The sequence below is a fragment of the Heterodontus francisci genome, chromosome 27 (genome assembly GCF_036365525.1).
Source record: "Heterodontus francisci isolate sHetFra1 chromosome 27, sHetFra1.hap1, whole genome shotgun sequence".
In the NCBI taxonomy this organism is placed as follows: domain Eukaryota; kingdom Metazoa; phylum Chordata; class Chondrichthyes; order Heterodontiformes; family Heterodontidae; genus Heterodontus; species Heterodontus francisci.
Genome location: NC_090397.1, coordinates 15021241 through 15040476, shown reverse-complemented (window position 1 = coordinate 15040476; position 19236 = coordinate 15021241). Strand labels below are relative to the sequence as shown.

The following is a 19236-nucleotide window of genomic DNA, read 5'->3' as shown; positions in this document are numbered from 1 at the left end:
GTAATCTCACAGCAAAAGATCCTCTGGGAAAAAAGTGATAATACAAGCGAATTCCATATGAAGTTTGAGAGCAGCATACTCCAGTCCCAAACAAGAATCTTAAATTTAAACAAAGCCAGTTACATAGTTATTGGGAAGATCTGGTCTAAATTGCCTGTTCTCACAGTTCTGTAATCCAATAATATTTTACCACAGAATATAATTTTCATTTTGATAGCTCTGAAATTACTTATTGTGTAGGTGCTTGGAATTTGCTAGATCTGGAAAATAACCAAATGGCAAAAACAAAACCCGGAACCAGTTTTGAACATAAATGTTTGATTATGCTGTTTGTTTTTGACCCTAAATTTGGATTTTTGCATGATATAAATGTGCTGCAGTGCTTTTTTTAAATAGGGGAAATGGCTTAGACTGTTTTGAGTTTGACATTTCTTTCATAATGTACCATATGTGTGTTTTTAGATGCAGTTTGTAGATCAACACTCCAAAGTTCTCTTTCATAGCTCCACATGCTTGTATTTTCCCTCAGTTTTTTAGGCTATTTTCACACCCTTTGGGACATCACGCATCATTCAGAGATGTGCTTGGTAACTTGGGATTAGAATAGATAGATGCTTGATGGCCGGCACAGACACAATGGGCCGAAAGGCCTGTTTCTATGCTGTATAATTCTATGACTCTATGACTCTATGATTGATTGGGTGAACAGTCTAAAAGGTATGGCGATAATAAACATTAAGAAACGATTCAAAGTGTTCAATAAAAATACATTCCATTAAAAAAAAACTTAGCAAGAAAGATCCATCCGTGGCTTACTTGTGAAGTTAAGGGTAGTATTAGATTAAAAGAAGATGCTTAGAATGTTCCAAGAAAAGTAGTAAGCCTGAGGATTGGGAGTGTTTTCAAAACCAGCAAAGGGCGTCCAAAGGTTGATAAAAAGGGAAAAATAGAATATGCAAGCAAATTAGCCAGGAATATAAAAAAAGACTAAGAACGTTTACAAGTTTTTAAAAAGTAGGAAAGTAGGCAGAGACAAGAAAATTATCACACGGAATGAGGAAATGGCAGAGACATTGAAAAAATATTTGCTGTCTATCTTCACAGAAATAGAGGGTAACCAAGGAGCTAATAAGAGTAAGGAACTTAAAGTAATTAATATCAACAGAGATACGAGAGAAACTTAAGGGACTAAAAGGAAACAAATCTCAGGATCTGAAGGCCTACCTGATAGTGTTCTAAAAGAGGTAACTGTAGAGTGTGGATGCACTGGTTATGATTTTCCAAAATACCCTAGATTCTAGAATAGCTGCAGAAGACTGGAAGTTAGCAAATGCAACACCGTTGTTCAAGAAAGGAGGGAGAGAGAAAACAGCAAACTACACGCCAGTTGGCCCGATATCAGTCATCAGGAAAATGATGAAATCTATTCTTAAAGATGTCTTAGAAAATCACAGCATGGTCAGACAGTCAACATGGTTTTACAAAAGGGAAATCATATTTGATAAATTTATTAGTGTTGTTGAAGATGTAACTAGTAGAACAGATAAAGAGAGCCAGTAGATATGATATACTTGGATTTCCAAAAGGCATTCAATAAGGTGCCACACAAGGTAAGGGAGCATGGAGCTGGGGGTAATGTATCAGCATAGATGGAGGATTGGTTAACAGACAGGAAGCAGAGAGTAGGGATAAATGCGGCATTTTCAAGTTGGCAGGCTGTAACTAGTGGAGTGCCGCAAGGTTCAATGCTGGGGCCTCAGCTATTTACAATCTATATTAATGACTTAGACAAAGTTCTACAATTTTGCTTACGATACAAAGTTAGGTGGTAATGTAAGCTGTGAGAACACAAAGAAGCTGCAAAGAGATATAGACAGGTTAAGTGAGTGGGCAACAAGGTGGCAGACAGTGTATAACGTGGGGAAGTATGAGGTTATTCACTTTGGTAATATGAATAGAAAAGCAGAATTTTTTTTTAAGGCATGGAACTTCTAAATGTTGATGTTGAGAGAGACTTGGTGTACTTGTACAAGGAACACAGAAAGTTATCATGCAGGTACAACAAGTAATTAGGAAGGCAAATGGCATGTTGGCCTTTATTGCAAGGGGATTGGAATACAAGAATAAGAAAATCTTGCTACAATTGTATGGGAATTTAGTCAGACCACATCTGGAGTATTGTGCACAATTTTGGTCTCCATAATCAAAGGAAGGATATATTTTCATTGGAGACAGTACAGTGAAGTTTGACTTTATTGCTTCCTGGGATGAGAGGGTTGTCCTATGATGACAGGCTGAGTAAACTGGACCTATACTCTCTGGTGTTCATGAGAATGAGAGGTGATCTCATTGAAACATATAAAATTCTGAAGGGACTTAACAGGGTAGGACAATGAGAGGTTGTTTCCCCTGGCTGAGGAATCTAGAACACAAGGGCACAGTCTCAGGATAAGGATCCACCATTTAGGACTGAGATGAGGAGAAATTACTTCATTCAAAGTGTTGTGAATCTTTGGAATGGGCTACCCCAGAGGGCTGTGGATGGTCTATCACTGAGTATATTTAAGGCTGAGATAGACAAACAGATGATCTCTCAGGGAATCAAGGGATTCGCAAAGCAGATGGAAAAGTGGAACTGAGGCAGAAGATCAACCATAATTGTACTGAATGACGGAGCAGGCTCGAGGGACTGTATGGTCTACTCCTGCTCCTGCTCCTATTTTTTACGTTCTTATGTGTTATCTGCAGGGCCTTATAAGAAGATTACACAAAAGAGCAGATAATTTAGAGCTGGCTACATTATTTGAAAGGTAGAATAGCCTATGTAATCGTATTGGGGGTGTTGGAGGGGATTCCTCCCCCTCAAGGTGGAGAGTATGTAGGATTATCTGAAAGGCTACCATAATTAATTAGCTTATGAGTTCTTTTAATTCTTTTTATTAGAATTTGCCTTATTGCTTGCATTTAATTAGCTTAAGAGTGATTATTTTTAATCAGTATCTGACCTACTTGATTTTAGAAGTCCAGTTGCTTCAGGGACCTCTTTTGAATATAAATGGCATCTCTGACAAAAACTATTTAAGGGAAGTGTTGGTGCTCCATGATTGATTGATTGAAACTTTTGAACTGTATAAACAGCTGCCATTGCTTATGACAAACTGCTAAATTGATAACCGTCTCTATGAGTGACTGATGTGCAGTGAAATCACAAAGCCAAAATAGACAGAAGACCAGAATGTCCATGCAAGATATGTCTGATGAATTAGTGAAGTGTGAAAAGTGTACTTGCAGAGAGGCACAATTAAGCAACAGGACATGTGATTAGAATTATCAGATCAGGTGGTAAAGAGGTGAGGGTGAATTTCTAAAGAAAGATGCAGAGATAGAAATCACAGAACAGGTTCCATAGCCTGAACAAATGCTGGCTGAAGCCTATCACTGGCATTGCTATTGACGGTTATCAATTTAGCAATTTGTCATAAACAATGGCAGCTGTTTATGCAGTTCAAAAGTTTCAATCAATCATGGACCACCAACACTTCCCTTAAAATCACTAAAGTGTATGGGCAATGGGTTAATAGTTTTTGTCAGACATGACATTTATATTCAAAAGGGGTCCCTGAAGCAACTGTACTTCTAAAAGCAAGTAGGTCACATACTGATTAAAAAGAATCACTTTTAAGTTAATTAAATGCAAGCAATAAAGCAAATACTAATAAGAAGAATTAAAAGAACTCATAAGCTAATTAATTATGGAAGCCTTTCAGATAATCCTACATATTCTCCACCTTGAGGGGGGAATCCTCTCCAACACCCCCAATGCGATTACATAGAACAAAAGGGAAAGCGAGATAACAATGAGTGCAACTCCATCCGCAGAATCACAAAACTGTTACATCACAGAAGCAGGCCATTCAGCCCATCATGACTGCACCGGCTCTCCGAATGAAAAATTCACTTGGTGCCTTCTCCCCATAGCCCTGCACATTCTTCCTTTTTAGATAACTATCTAATTTCCATTTGAATGCCTCGATTGAATCTGCCTCCACTACACTCTCTGGCAGTGCATTCTAGATCCTAAACACTCACTGCGTGAAAACGTTTTTCCTCATGTTGCCATTGCTTCTTTTGACAATTACCTTAAATCTGTGCCCCTTTGTTCTCGATCCTTTCATAATTGGGAACAGTTTTTCCCCTATCTACTCTGTACCCTTCATGATTTTGAATACCTCTATCAAATCTCCTCTCAGCCTTCCCTTCTATACTCATTTATACTAACCCTACAGTAATCCCATATTCTCTATCACCTCCCTACACTAGGGGCAATTTACAACAGCCAATTTACCTATCACCTGCAAGTCTTTTGGATGTGGGAGGAAACCGGAGCACCCGGCGAAAACCCACGCAGACACAGGGAGAAATTGCAAACTCCGCACAGGCAGTACCCAGAATCGAACCCGGGTCCCTGGAGCTGTGAGGCTGCGGTGCTAACCACTGCGCCACTGTGCCGTCCATTCTCCAATCTAACTTCGTAAATGAAGTTCATCATCCCTGCAACCATTCTCATGAATCTTTTCTGCACTCTCTCCAATGACTTCACAACTTTCCTAAATTGCTGCGCCCAGAACAGGATGCAATACTCCAATTGAGGCCGAACCAGTGTTTTATACAAGTTTAACATAACCTTCTTCCTCTTGTACTCTATGCCTCTATTAATAAAGCCCAGTAAACTGTATGCTTTATTGACTACTCTCTCAACCTGTCCTGCCACCTCCAATGACTTATACACATATACACTCAGGTCCCTCTACTTCTGCACCCCCTATAGAGTTGCATCCTTATTTTGTACTGTCTCTCCGTGTTCTTCCTATCAAAATTAATCACTTCACATGTCTCCACATTGAACTTCATCTGTCATTTGTCTGCCCATTCCACCAACTTGACTATGTCCTTTTGAAGCTCTACACTATCCTCCTCACAGTCCATGTTTCCAAGTTTTGTATCATCTGCAAATTTTGAAACTGTGCCCTGTACACCAAGATCCCGGTCATTAATATAGATCAGGAAGAGCAAGGGTCCCAACATTGACCTCTAGGGAACTCCATTACAAACCTTCCTCCAGTCCAAAAAACATCCATTAGCTACTGCTGTGGCTATCACTCAGCCAATTTCGTATCCATGTTGCTACTGTCCCTTTTATTCCATGAGCTATAACTTTAGATTTTAGATTTAGAGATACAGGCCCTTCGGCCCATCGAGTCTGTGCCGACCATTAACCACCCATTTATACTAATCCTACACTAATCCCATATTCCTACCACATCCTCACCTGTCCCTATATTCCCCTACCACCTACCTATACTAGGGGCAATTTATAATGGCCAATTTACCTATCAACCTGCAAGTCTTTTGGCTGTGGGAGGAAACCGGAGCACCCGGAGGAAACCCACGCAGACACAGGGAGAACTTGCAAACTCCACACAGGCAGTAACCGGAATTGAACCCGGGTCGCTGGAGCTGTGAGGCTGCGGTGCTAACCACTGCGCCGCCCATCAAGTCTGTTGTGCAGCACTGTATCAAATGCCTTTTGGAAGTTCATGTACACCACAGGACAGCATTACCCTCAACAACCCTCTCTGTTACCAGCAAATTAGTTAAACATGATTTTTCCTTAACAAATCCATGCTGGCTTTCCTTATTTAACCTGCATTTGTCCAAGTGACTATTATTTTTTTTCCAAATTATTGTTTCTAGAAGTTTCCCCACCAAGGTTAAACTGTAGTTGCTGGGCTTATCTTTACAACGTTTTTTGAACAAGGGTGTAACATTTGCAATTCTCCAATCCTCTGGCACCACCAGAGTCTAAGACAGACTGGAAAATTATGGTCAGCCCCTCCGCAATTTCTATTCACACTTCCCTCAGTATCCTTGGATTCATCTCATCTAGTCCTGGTGCTTTATCAACTTTCAGTACAGACAGCCTATCCAATATCTCCTTTTTATCTATTTTAAATCCCTCTGGTATATTAATTACCTCCTCTTTCACCGTGACCTGGGTAGCATCTTCTTCCTTGGTAAAGACAGATGCAAAGAACTCATTTAAAACCTCAGCTATGCCTCCTGCCTCCGTGCGTAAATCCCCTTTTTGGTCCATAATTGGCCCCACTCCTCCTTTTATCTCCCTTTAATTATATTATTCACCCAAGAGAAGGACTTGGTGGATGATGAGTCTAGGGAAGGGAGTGTAGATAGTCTGGGTCATATCGATATCAAAAAGGAGGTGGTGTTGGGTATCTTGCAAAGCATTAAGGTAGATAAGTCCCCAGGGCCTGATGGGATCTACCCCAGAATACTGAGGGAGGCAAGGGATGAAATTGCTGGGGCCTTGACATAAATCTTTGTATCCTCATTGGCTACACGTGAGGTCCCAGAGGACTGGAGAATAGCCAATGTTGTTCCTTTGTTTAAGAAGGGTAGCAAGAATAATCCAGGAAATTACAGGCCGGTGAGCCTTACGTCAGTGGTAGGGAAATTATCGGAGAGGATTCTTCGGGACAGGATTTACTCCCATTTGGAAACAAATGGACTTATTAGTGAGAGACAGCATGGTTTTGTAAAGAGGAGGTCGTGTCTCACTAACTTGATCGGGTTTTTTGAGGAAATGACAAAGATGATTGATGAAAGAAGGGCAGTGGATGTTGTCTACATGGATTTCAGTAAAGCCTCTGACAAGGTCCCTCATGGCAGACTGGTACAAAAGGCGAAGTCACACAGGATCAGAGGTGAGCTGGCAAGATGGATACAGAACTGGTTCGGTCATAGAAGACAGAGGGTAACAGTGGAAGGGTGCTTTTCTGAATGGAGGGATGTGACTAGTGGTGTTCCGCAGGGATCAGTGCTGGGACCTTTGCTGTTTGTAGTATATATAAATGATTTGGAGGAAAATGTAGCTGGTCTGATTAGTAAGTTTGCGAACGACACAAAGGTTGGTGGAGCTGCGGACAGTGACGAGGATTGTCAGAGGATACAGCAGGATATAGATCAGTTGGAGACTTGGGCGGAGAAATGGCAGATGGAGTTTAATCCGGACAAATGTGAGGTAATGCATTTTGGAAGGTCTAATACAGGTGGGAAGTATACAGTAAATGGCAGAACCCTTAGGAGTATTGACAAGCAGAGAGATCTGGGCGTACAGGTCTACAGATCACTGAAAGTGGCAACGCAGGTGGATAAGGTAGTCAAGAAGGCATACGGCATGCTTACCTTCATCAGTCAGGGCATAGAGTATAAAAATTGGCAAGTCATGTTGCAGCTGTACAGAACCTTAGTTAGGCCACACTTGGAATATTGCGTACAATTCTGGTCGCCAAACTACCAGAAGGACGTGGAGGCTTTGGAGAGGGTACAGAAGAGGTTTACCAGGATGTTGCCTGATCTGGAGGGTATTGGCTATGAGGAGAGGTTGGATAAACTCGGATTGTTTTCACTGGAACAACGGAGGTGGAAGGGCGACATGATAGATGTTTACAAAGTTATGAGTGGCATGGACAGAGTGGATAGTCAGAAGCTTTTTCCCAGGGTGGAAGAGTCAGTTACTAAGGGACATAGGTTTAAGGTGCGAGGGGCAAAGTTTAGAGGGGATGTGCGAGACAAGTTTTTTTTACACAGAGGGTGGTGAGTACCTGGAACTTGCTGCCGGGGGAGGTGGTGGAAACAAGTAGGATAGCGACGTTTGAGATGGGAATAGAGGGATACGGACCCCGGAAGTACAGAAGGTTTTAGTTTAGGCAGGCATCAAGATTGAGGCAGTCTTGGAGGGCCGAATAGCCTGTTCCTGTGCTGTACTGTTCTTTCTTCTAGAAGACTTTGGAATTCCCTTTTATGCTAGCTGGCAGTCTCATTTCATACTGTCTCTTTGCTTCTCTTATTTGCTTTCACACTTTCCCTCTGAACATTCTATCTTCAGCCTGGTTCTCTGTTGCATTATCCACCTGACCTCTGGCATCTGTCATAAGCACATTTCTTCTTCTTTATCTTAAACTCTATCTCTTTTGTCATCCAGGGAGCTCTGGATTTGCTTGCCCCACCCTTCCCTTTTGTGGGAATATACCTTGACAGCCCAAATTATCCCTCCTTTGAAGGTAGCCCATTCTTCAGGTAGTGCTTTTCCTGCCAACCTTTGATTACAATTTATCTGCCCCAGATCCATTCTCTCCCCACTGAAGTTTGCTTTCCCCCAGTTAATTATTCTTACTCTGGATTGTTCTTTGTCCTTTTCCATAGCCAACCTAAACCTTCTGATAAAATGATCACTGTTCCCTAAATGTTCTCCTGCTGATACTTGATCGACATGGCCCACCTCATTCCCAGGAACCAGGTCTAGCAGTGGCTCCTTTCTTGTTGCACTGGAATCTTTCCTGAACACACTCTAGCAACTCTTGCTCCTCTCTGCCCTTTACACTACTACTATCGCAGTCTATATGTGGATAACTAACGTCCCCCATTATAATAAAAGCAAAATACTGCGGATGCTGGAAATCTGAAACAAAAACAAGAAATGCTGGATTCACTCAGCAGGTCTGGCAGCATCTGTAGAAAGAGAAGCAGAGTTAACGTTTCGGGTCAGTGACCCTTCTTCGGAACTGACAAATATTAGAAAAGTCACAGATTATAAACAAGTGAGGTGGGGGTTGGGCAAGAGATAACAAAGGAGAAGGTGCAGATTGGACCAGGCCACATAGCTGACCAAAAGGTCACAGAGCAAAGGCAAACAATATGTTAATGGAGTTTTGAAAGACAAAGCATTAGTACAGATTAGGTGTGAATATACTGAATATAGAACATCAGCAAGTGCAAACCTGAAGAAAAACAACCTGAAAAAAACAGTGGGTAAGCAAACTGAACAAACTAAGATGAAATGAAATAAATGCAAAAAATGTAAAAAGGAATGCAAAAAAAAGGAAGAAAAAATAACTAAAAATGAAAGTAAAGTGGGGGGCTGTCATGCTCTGAAATTATTGAACTCAATGTTCAGTCCGGCAGGCTGTAGTGTGCCTAATCGGTAGATGAGATGCTGTTCCTCGAGCTTGCGTTGATGTTCACTGGAACACTGCAGCAATCCCAGGACAGAGATGTGAGCATGAGAGCAGGGGGGAGTGTTGAAATGGCAAGCAACCGGAAGCTCAGGGTCCTGCTTGCGGACTGAGCGGAGATGTTCCGCAAAGCGGTCACCCAGTCTGCGCTTGGTCTCCCCAATGTAGAGGAGACCACACTGTGAGCAGCGAATACAGTATACTACATTGAAAGAAGTACAAGTAAATCGCTGCTTCACCTGAAAGGAGTGTTTGGGGCCTGGGATAGTGAGGAGAGAGGAGGTAAATGGGCAGGTATTACACCTCCTGCGATTGCAAGGGAAGGTGCCCTGGGACGGGGACGAGGTGGTGGGGGTAATGGAGGAGTGGACCAGGGTGTCGCGGAGGGAACGATCCCTTCGGAATGCTGACAGGGGAAGGGAGGGGAAGATGCGACTGGTAGTGGCATCACGCTGGAGGTGGCGAAAATGGCGGAGGATGATCCTTTGGATATGGAGGCTGGTGGGATGAAAAGTGAGGACAAGGGGAACCCTGTCACGGTTCTGGGAGGGAGGGGAAGGGGTGAGGGTAGAGGTGCGGGGAATGGGTCGGACACGGTTGAGGGCCCTGTCAACCACAGTGGGGGGAAATCCTCGGTTGAGGAAAAAGGAGGTCATATCAGAAGCACCGTCATGGAAGGTAGCATCATCAGAGCAGATGCGTCGGAGACGGAGAAACTGGGAGAATGGAATGGAGTCCTTACAGGAGGTAGGGTGTGAAGAAGTGTAGTCGAGGTAGCTGTGGGAGTCAGTGGGCTTATAATGGATATTGGTAGACAACCTATCCCCAGAGATGGAGACAGAGAAGTCGAGGAAGGGAAGGGAAGTGTCAGAGATGGACCATGTAAAGGTGAGAGAAGGGTGGAAATTGGAAGCAAAGTTGATAAAGTTTTCGAGTTCGGGGCGGGAGCAGGAAACGGCACCGATACAGTCATCAATGTACCCTTCCCTTCCTCGACTTCTCTGTCTCCATCTCTGGGGATAGGTTGTCTACCAATATCCATTATAAGCCCACTGACTCCCACAGCTACCTCGACTACACTTCTTCACACCCTACCTCCTGTAAGGACTCCATTCCATTCTCCCAGTTTCTCCGTCTCCGACGCATCTGCTCTGATGATGCTACCTTCCATGACGGTGCTTCTGATATGACCTCCTTTTTCCTCAACCGAGGATTTCCCCCCACTGTGGTTGACAGGGCCCTCAACCGTGTCCGACCCATTCCCCGCACCTCTACCCTCACCCCTTCCCCTCCCTCCCAGAACCGTGACAGGGTTCCCCTTGTCCTCACTTTTCATCCCACCAGCCTCCATATCCAAAGGATCATCCTCCGCCATTTTCGCCACCTCCAGCGTGATGCCACTACCAGTCGCATCTTCCCCTCCCTTCCCCTGTCAGCATTCCGAAGGGATCGTTCCCTCCGCGACACCCTGGTCCACTCCTCCATTACCCCCACCACCTCGTCCCCGTCCCAGGGCACCTTCCCTTGCAATCGCAGGAGGTGTAATACCTGCCCATTTACCTCCTCTCTCCTCACTATCCCAGGCCCCAAACACTCCTTTCAGGTGAAGCAGCGATTTACTTGTACTTCTTTCAATGTAGTATACTGTATTCGCTGCTCACAGTGTGGTCTCCTCTACATTGGGGAGACCAAGCGCAGACTGGGTGACCGCTTTGCGGAACATCTCCGCTCAGTCCGCAAGCAGGACCCTGAGCTTCCGGTTGCTTGCCATTTCAACACTCCCCCCTGCTCTCATGCTCACATCTCTGTCCTGGGATTGCTGCAGTGTTCCAGTGAACATCAACGCAAGCTCGAGGAACAGCATCTCATCTACCGATTAGGCACACTACAGCCTGCCGGACTGAACATTGAGTTCAATAATTTCAGAGCATGACAGCCCCCCACTTTACTTTCATTTTTAGTTATTTTTTCTTCCTTTTTTTTGCATTCCTTTTTACATTTTTTGCATTTATTTCATTTCATCTTAGTTTGTTCAGTTTGCTTACCCACTGTTTTTTTCAGGTTGTTTTTCTTCAGGTTTGCACTTGCTGATGTTCTATATTCAGTATATTCACACCTAATCTGTACTAATGCTTTGTCTTTCAAAACACCATTAACATATTGTTTGCCTTTGCTCTGTGACCTTTTGGTCAGCTATGTGGCCTGGTCCAATCTGCACCTTCTCCTTTGTTATCTCTTGCCCAACCCCCACCTCACTTGTTTATAATCTGTGACTTTTCTAATATTTGTCAGTTCCGAAGAAGGGTCACTGACCCGAAACGTTAACTCTGCTTCTCTTTCTACAGATGCTGCCAGACCTGCTGAGTGAATCCAGCATTTCTTGTTTTTGTCCCCCATTATAATCTCTCTATAATTCTCGCACCACTCTGTAATTTCCTTGTAATTTTGTTCCTCTACATCTTTCCCACTAGTTGGTAACCTACAGACTACACCGAGCAATGTAATTGCACCTTTTTGTTCCTTAGCTCTAGCCAAATAGATTCTGTCCTTGACCCCCCCAGGACATCCTCTCTCTCCAGCACTGCAATGCTCTCCGTAATCAATTCTGCCACCCATTCTTCCTTTCTTATCTTTCCTGAATACCTTGTATCCAGGAATATTTAATAGCCAGTCCTGCCCTTCTCTGAGCCAGCTCTCTGTTTTAGCCACAACATATTTCCATATGGCAATCTGCACCTGTAACTGACCAATCATATTGACCACTCTCCGTGCATTCATATACATGCACAGTTACCCCGATTCAGACTTTATTACTTTATCCCTTACTTTGATCCCAGCTAATAACTTACTAGTCCTTACTCTAGTACTATCTATCTTTCCCAGTATTCTGTGCACCTTGGTATTCCTCTCTGATATTACCTCCTGGTTCCCACAGCCCTGCCAAGTTAGTTAAACCCTCTCCAATAGAACTAGCAAATCGCCCAGCAAGAAACTCAGACACTGCAGATAGCCCACTACAGCATGCCTCCCATCTCTATTTAGATGCAACCGTCAGGCCTGTGTGGGGCCCTTCTCCCCCGAGAGCTGGTCCCAATGTCCCAAGAATCTAAAGCACCATCTTTCCAGCTACGCATTCATTGATTTAACCCTCCTATTTCTATACTCACTTGCGCGTGGTACTGGGAGCAATCCAGAGATTACTACTTCCAGTTTCCTTACGGGTTATATATGATCTGTTTGGTACTGTAAATCACTGCCTAAATACTGTCGTGTTGATCTCTGCTGTGTGACAATAAAAGGGAAAAAGAGAACTGCTTCAACTTTTGGTTATCAGGTCCGAAACCCTTGCAGGAAACTAATCTTGTTTTAAGAGCTAAGGTTCAGTACCTAACAACAGTGAAAAACATTTGTTGGTATGTTATTACACCCCATGCCCGTATTTCACTCTAATTCAAGTATATATCTAAACATTTTGTATATTTAAAGGATTTTGGAAAGTTCTTGCCTTTCTGGTTACATAGCTAAAATAACACATTCTGTCTGAGGTGGCATTTGCACCAGATCATACTATTCAGATACAAAACTGAGGACATATGGGAAAGTCTAAGTAAAATACATGTTTTCAAGTGTTCATAATAATTTGTTATAGCTTTAAAATAGTGCTCGTAAATTTCAAATTCTGAGTGAGATGGGTAGCATTGTTATCACAATGGTTTCAGGATTATTCATATTTTCTTGCTGTCAGTTTATAGTTTAATGTACTTCTTACGTTCAGCTTGCACAAATTTGATTTCTATGTCATGCACTTAAAAGCCTGTATCTACTGTATTAGCGATTCCAATAAATCTTTGTGCTCAACAATGCTCAAATAAAATTGAAGTGCACATAGAACAGGCATATGAATCTTGCATGCAACACAATACAAAGTAATTCAGAGAAAGAGATTGCACATACTTGCAACCTTGTACTTACTCTTTCAGATCCTTGGATGGGGAACTACATGGAGGTAGGAGTGATGTAGCTGGGTTACTCAGCTTATCCAGTGTGCATGCAGTCCCAATAGCACGTACCACCAGCCCAGATTCACCTTCCAAGTCAAAACACTGCAGATAGCCCACTACAGCATTGCCTCCCATCTCAAGTACCTTTAGGCCAATTTTTCGTTGCAGTTCCCCTATTAAAATCAAATATTTATTGTCACAAGAAGATTTTTATCAAATACACAAACTTTGCTGTGTGGGCAAGCACCACAGCTTATGGAACAAGATGAGATGAAATGACATTTTAGGCAGAGTAACCCTCTAAGAAACTGACCAAAAGCCACCAAGATATATTTTTTTAAAAAATTTGCTGCACGGATATGCGGAATTTATGTTTTTTAGTTCTGAATTTCTCCAATTCTAGATCGGAACAGACAGCTGAAAGAAAATTCATGGAATTTTGACAAATGTGCAGAGCCAACTTTCCCATATCTAAATGTGTTTTCTCAGCAATATTAGTCATCCTGTTCCACACATTTAGTACAAATCTTGGTGTAAAAACATTTTCATCCAAGTACTTTGGGCTAGTTGATGAATTATAGTCCACTTTGCAGGTTGTGCTGTGATGCAATGTTTGTCATTGCCAAATAACTGTTAACAGATTTCTTTTGAGGAAAACTGCAACGCAGATTGCAAACCCAATGAAATGATAGAGCTGAAATTTTATTTTAACATGAATACACATTGTGAATCAACATTTCGGCACAACAAATACTTATCATTGGAAGGAGGTGAAACTCGTCCGGCTTACTGGCGGAGAAGGTACACAGTGACCAAATTAACAGCAATAATTGTAGTTTAGCATTTGAAACTAACAAATGCTTATACTCTTGAGTCTGAATGAACAGATGGTACTTTGCTTCAGGGTAAGAATGGTTAAGTGAACATATGTAAACTAATCAGCCAAAAATTAACTATAATTTTACAAATTAAAAATAACCAACTTCAAATTCGAGAAATCTAAATTTAAAATAAAACACAAAATGCTGGAATTACACAGCAGGTCAATCAGCATTTGTGAAAAGAAAAAATGAGTACAATTCTGATACTGATGATTATTTGAAACTTTTCTGGTTGGCTTCTTAAAGAGCATCTAAATTTCAAATCAAGTCTGTGTGGAAATCTACAAACTCCTCAAAATTAGAAATTTGCCAATTGTATATTCCATTAATTGTATTATTGCTAATGTAGACACCCCAAGTTTCATTCACATGATTTGACGAATTATCAGCCTCTCACCATGTTACTGTGTTGCAACATACTGCCAAACCAGCTCAGATTTGTGAAGTTTCAAGGCACTAGTTACTCTATAATTACTCTAATGTCTTGATTGTAACTTCTAAAATCAGTTTAAAAAAAACACTCCCCATCCCAAAATTTCTCAACATTTGCCTACAGCACAATATAAGACAATTTCTGAACAATTACACTTTATATCAAATACACTTACATCAACAAATATAGTCAACAAAAACTTGAAAGATTTTTTACCTGACATCAGTGATATTAGCCTTTGTCTGGCTTCATTTGATGCCCTGGGTGTGCGTATCCTGTCAATCCACTGATACTCTGGATCCTCATTTACTACCAATTCTTCAACAAATCCATGGATTGTTACGGCTTTGTAACACTTAGGAATGGAAGTGGCTGTGGACAAAAACATACTTCAGAGCTTACTCTGCAAAAGAATGGTTAAAAAGCAACTGGGGTGTTTCTGTGAATTGAAAACCTAATTTTCCTGTATGATTTGAATCCAGACTAAGAGGATTAAAGTTTCCTTTCTCTGCTGGTTGTGTGTGGGTCCTAAGGGAAATGCATTTTGACCATCTCAAACTAGATCTTAGTGGCTACGTGCCTATTGAAAAAAGCTCGACAATCTGACAGCTTGGCAGTAAACACCTCCAGCAAAAGTGCTGGTATGAGAATTGGCAACATCAATAATAGAGTACACTCAGGAGTTGTACAATATTGATATAGAGCTAGAGGAAACTTTACCCTGCTTCTGGTTTTGCTATACCTGACCTGAAAATGCTTGATGCTGAAAATAGGTGCAGAAGGTAGAAAAGTGTTTTATTCACTTGCAGTGACATCTACCACCTTGATATGACCAAATGCTCAACACAAATCTTTTTAAAAAGGTATTCCAAGAACATGAATGTTTCACTAGATTGTTAATTTGTGAACTGTCAATACACAATATATACTTGGAATTTATAAAAACATAAACAATACAGGACACCAAACTTACTACAAAAGAACTTGACTCCACATGATGATTGTCTGAAGCGGTTCAAATCATTGAAGAGATCTACCTTCACCATGACATTAATTTCCCCTCTGATACCTGTTTAAAAAAAAGATTTAATACACCCAGCTATTTTAATATTACAGTAAAATTATAGAGCCAAGCATAAAATCAGAGAAGACTATTACCTTTACAAATTGCTTCCTGGTTTACATGCACAAACTTTGCTGGAAGTTTGAAAATAATTTAAGTGAATGTCATGAACCACAAGAGCAAAGCTCAAGCCTTCTCTATCCCTTATTTTGCTTTTGTTGTACGATGGAGTTTATATGGGCCATTTTATTCAGCTTTCAGTCCATTTCTTTTTCACCAGCTTGAGTTTCAGGGAAAATAGGGCCACTTTATTCCATGTAGTTGATGCAATGCAATATCACTGAAGGATTAACTATGCCACATAATCATTCTGATCAAATGATTGCAATAATGTATGCTGGCTATCTATCCTGCAAATCTATACTTGTCATATCAGAAATCTGTTGTTGTTAGGACATCACACACAGACATATAATGCAGGGGCTAAAAGGGTTAAATTATAAAGGACAGGTTGCACAGACTAGTGGTTAGCACCGCAGCCTCACAGCTCCAGGGACCCGGGTTCGATTCCAGGTACTGCCTGTGTGGAGTTTGCAAGTTCTCCCTGTGTCTGCATGGGTTTTCTCCGGGTGCTCCGGTTTCCTCCCACAAGCCAAAAGACTTGCAGGTTGATAGGTAAATTGGCCATTATAAATTGTCACTAGTATAGGTAGGTGGTAGGGAAATATAGGGACAGGTGGGGATGTTTGGTAGGAATATGGGATTAGTGTAGGATTAGTATAAATGGGTGGTTGATGTTCGGCACAGACTCGGTGGGCCGAAGGGCCTGTTTCAGTGCTGTATCTCTAATCTAAACTAGGTTGGCATTCCCTCGAGTATATAAGATTAAGAGGTAATTGAGGTGTATAAGATAATTAAAGGATTTGACAGGGCAGATAGAAAAAAATCTATTTCCTCTAGTGGGAGAGTCCAGAACAAGGGAACATAACTTAAAAATAGAGCTAGGCTGTTTAGGGGCGATGTCAGGAAGCACTTCTTCACACAAAGGCTAGTGGAAATCTGGAACTCTCTTCTGTTGAGGGGGGGGGGGGGGGGGTCAACTGAATATTTCAAAACTGAGATTGATAAGATTTTTGTTAGACAAGGGTATTAAAGGGCTACAGAACCAAGATGAGTAAATGGAGTTAAGATACAGATCAGCCATGATTTAACTTAATGGCAGAACAGGCTCATGGGATTGAAAGGCCTACTCCTGTTCCAATGTTTTTGTCCACCTCTTGTCACCATATCATCTACTCACCTAAAACTGCCACCAAACATTGCTGCCCTTTTTCGATTGCAGTTCCAGTACACCTTCATTGCACAGATAATGATGAACACAATACTGGTCATTTTAAAACTGCTATCAATCATTTTATTCAGACAAAGTACATTAATCCTCGCTAGACTGGTAGTTGATGAAAGCTTTTACCGACTTGGGAAGGGGATGGGGAGGTGAAAGAAGAGACCTTATGGTCAGCAGAAGAGCAGTGTAACTAGGGGTCTGCAGCAAGTTAGAGAGTCATAGAATTATACAGCATAGAAACAGGCCCTTCGGCCCATTGTGTCTGTGCCGGCCATCAAGCATCTATCTATTCTAATCCCAAGTTACCAAGCACATCTCTGAATGATGCATGATGTCCCAAAGGGTGTGAAAATAGCCTAAAAAACTGAGGGAAAATACAAGCATGTGGAGCTATGAAAGAGAACTTTGGAGTGTTGATCTACAAACTGCATCTAAAAACACACATATGGTACATTATGAAAGAAATGTCAAACTCAAAACAGTCTAAGCCATTTCCCCTATTTAAAAAAAGCACTACAGCACATTTATATCATGCAAAAATCCAAATTTAGGGTCAAAAACAAACAGCATAATCAAACATTTATGTTCAAAACTGGTTCCGGGTTTTGTTTTTGCCATTTGGTTATTTTCCAGATCTAGCAAATTCCAAGCACCTACACAATAAGTAATTTCAGAGCTATCAAAATGAAAATTATATTCTGTGGTAAAATATTATTGGATTACAGAACTGTGGGAACAGGCAATTTAGAGGCTGGCAAATGGACTGTGCAGTCTTTTCCAATCCAGGGCTTTGCAAGTGGTCAAATTTTGTCACTTAAAAAAATTGAAATACTCGAAGTCATTTTGTCTTGTAAACTTATTAGTGTCAACAAAGAACCAGAGCTTTCCAGTTTGTAGGAATCTCAACTTTCCCTAGCTCACGCCCTCACTAAAATGCATATTAAGTGTACTGAAGAATACTACATTATGGATCATGTGCACTGCAGCACTCACTGAAAACAGGAAATTTAGCCTGCAATGGACTGGACGGAAGTATACGGTCAGTGGTCCTCACCACAAATGCAGACTACCAATGGAAATCAGGTCATCACTTGTCAAAAATCAAACTCACCATGAATAGTGTCATAGATTGGAAACCAGCCAGACAGAATGGCTGCAGCTTCATTAGATAGCAATGGATCAATATCAATGTATACTTTTCCAATAGCATCATTAGCACTGTAGGTATCATGATCCAGAACTGTGATCTGTAGTGGCTCATCTTGCAAGTCTTCATCATCAACCTGCAAGCACATTTCCAGTTATTTAACTGAATCGACTGGAAAAAAAACATTAAATATTTCCTGTCATTAAACTCAGCTTCTCAGGGCTGTAATACTTATGAAGTGCTGTGATCTCAGTTAAAATTATAAGAAAATAATTACAGTAATTGTTTTTTCTCACATCCTTACATGAAGCAGTGCTTCTGCGGCATTGCTCATCAAATGTCTAGATCTTGTCCTAAGGACAGGAGCATTATATCATATAATTCCAAATGTATTGTTGTGTTGCAATGTTGAAGCTGTGCACCTTTAAAGCCACAAGGTAATTAAAAATGAAGGCCATTCTACCCATCTTAGTCCCTCCTTACAGAATGGCCTCAATATTAACCCACCCATGACAGATATGAGGTAGTTGAGGAGGGGTGGCTAAACCCTAAAAAAAAAGGAACGTGTCCCCAACCCAACATGCATGCATCCGCTACTGTTTATACATAGACAGGAGTTGAGTCGTGCGTGCGAACTGTCTTGGAGAGCAGGGATCGGCAACGTGTCCGTACACAGACACCAGGGTCATTGGGAAAAATGTGAAGGTCTGTGACAGCTAATTTCATGGACGAGAAATTTCCCATTGGCTTCTTGCGAGGGGGGCAGGGCACACGCAGTGGGAGGGTAGACGGAAGAGGAGAGAGAGGGGTGCGGGGAGAGGGAGGAGGAGAGAGAGGGGTGCGGGGAGAGGGAGGAGGAGAGAGAGGGGTGCGGGGAGACGGAGGAGGAGAGAGAGGGGTGCGGGGAGACGGAGGAGGAGAGAGAGGGGTGCGGGGAGACGGAGGAGGAGAGAGAGGGGTGCGGGGAGACGGAGGAGGAGAGAAGGGGTGCGGGGAGACGGAGGAGGAGAGAGAGGGGTGCGGGGAGACAGAGGAGGAGAGAGAGGGGTGCGGGGAGACGGAAGGGGAGGGGGGGTGGAGCAAGCTAACTGGAAACGCTCATGAGGTTTATTCCTGGTCACCAGATGAAAGTTCATCAAATTATAAACTGACCAAAAATGCTATCCTCGGGGAATATGAATTAGTACCCGAATTCTACTGCCAAAAGTTTAGAACCCTCAAAAAGCAAGCCAATCAAACTTAGCTGGAGTTTAGAACATAAGAACAAGGATCAG

General features: G+C 42.0%; 1 protein-coding gene across 12 annotated transcripts in view; it reads right to left on the bottom strand.

The window, feature by feature from the left end:
- The window catches only part of c2cd5 (C2 calcium dependent domain containing 5), a 148837-nt gene that overhangs the window by 117797 nt on the left and 11804 nt on the right, over window positions 1-19236 (bottom strand). For 10 of the 12 annotated variants that reach the window (XM_068058899.1, XM_068058905.1, XM_068058909.1 and 7 more), the window contains 4 exons: window positions 17927-18098; window positions 15381-15476; window positions 14624-14779; window positions 13065-13266 (listed from right to left, as the gene is read on the bottom strand). In XM_068058899.1, the coding sequence (XP_067915000.1) occupies window positions 13065-13266; window positions 14624-14779; window positions 15381-15476; window positions 17927-18098 (626 nt within the window). Of the gene's footprint in view, window positions 1-13064; window positions 13267-14623; window positions 14780-15380; window positions 15477-17926; window positions 18099-19236 lie in introns of those variants that run through there. The other 2 variants (XM_068058907.1, XM_068058908.1) reach the window with 1 other exon arrangement.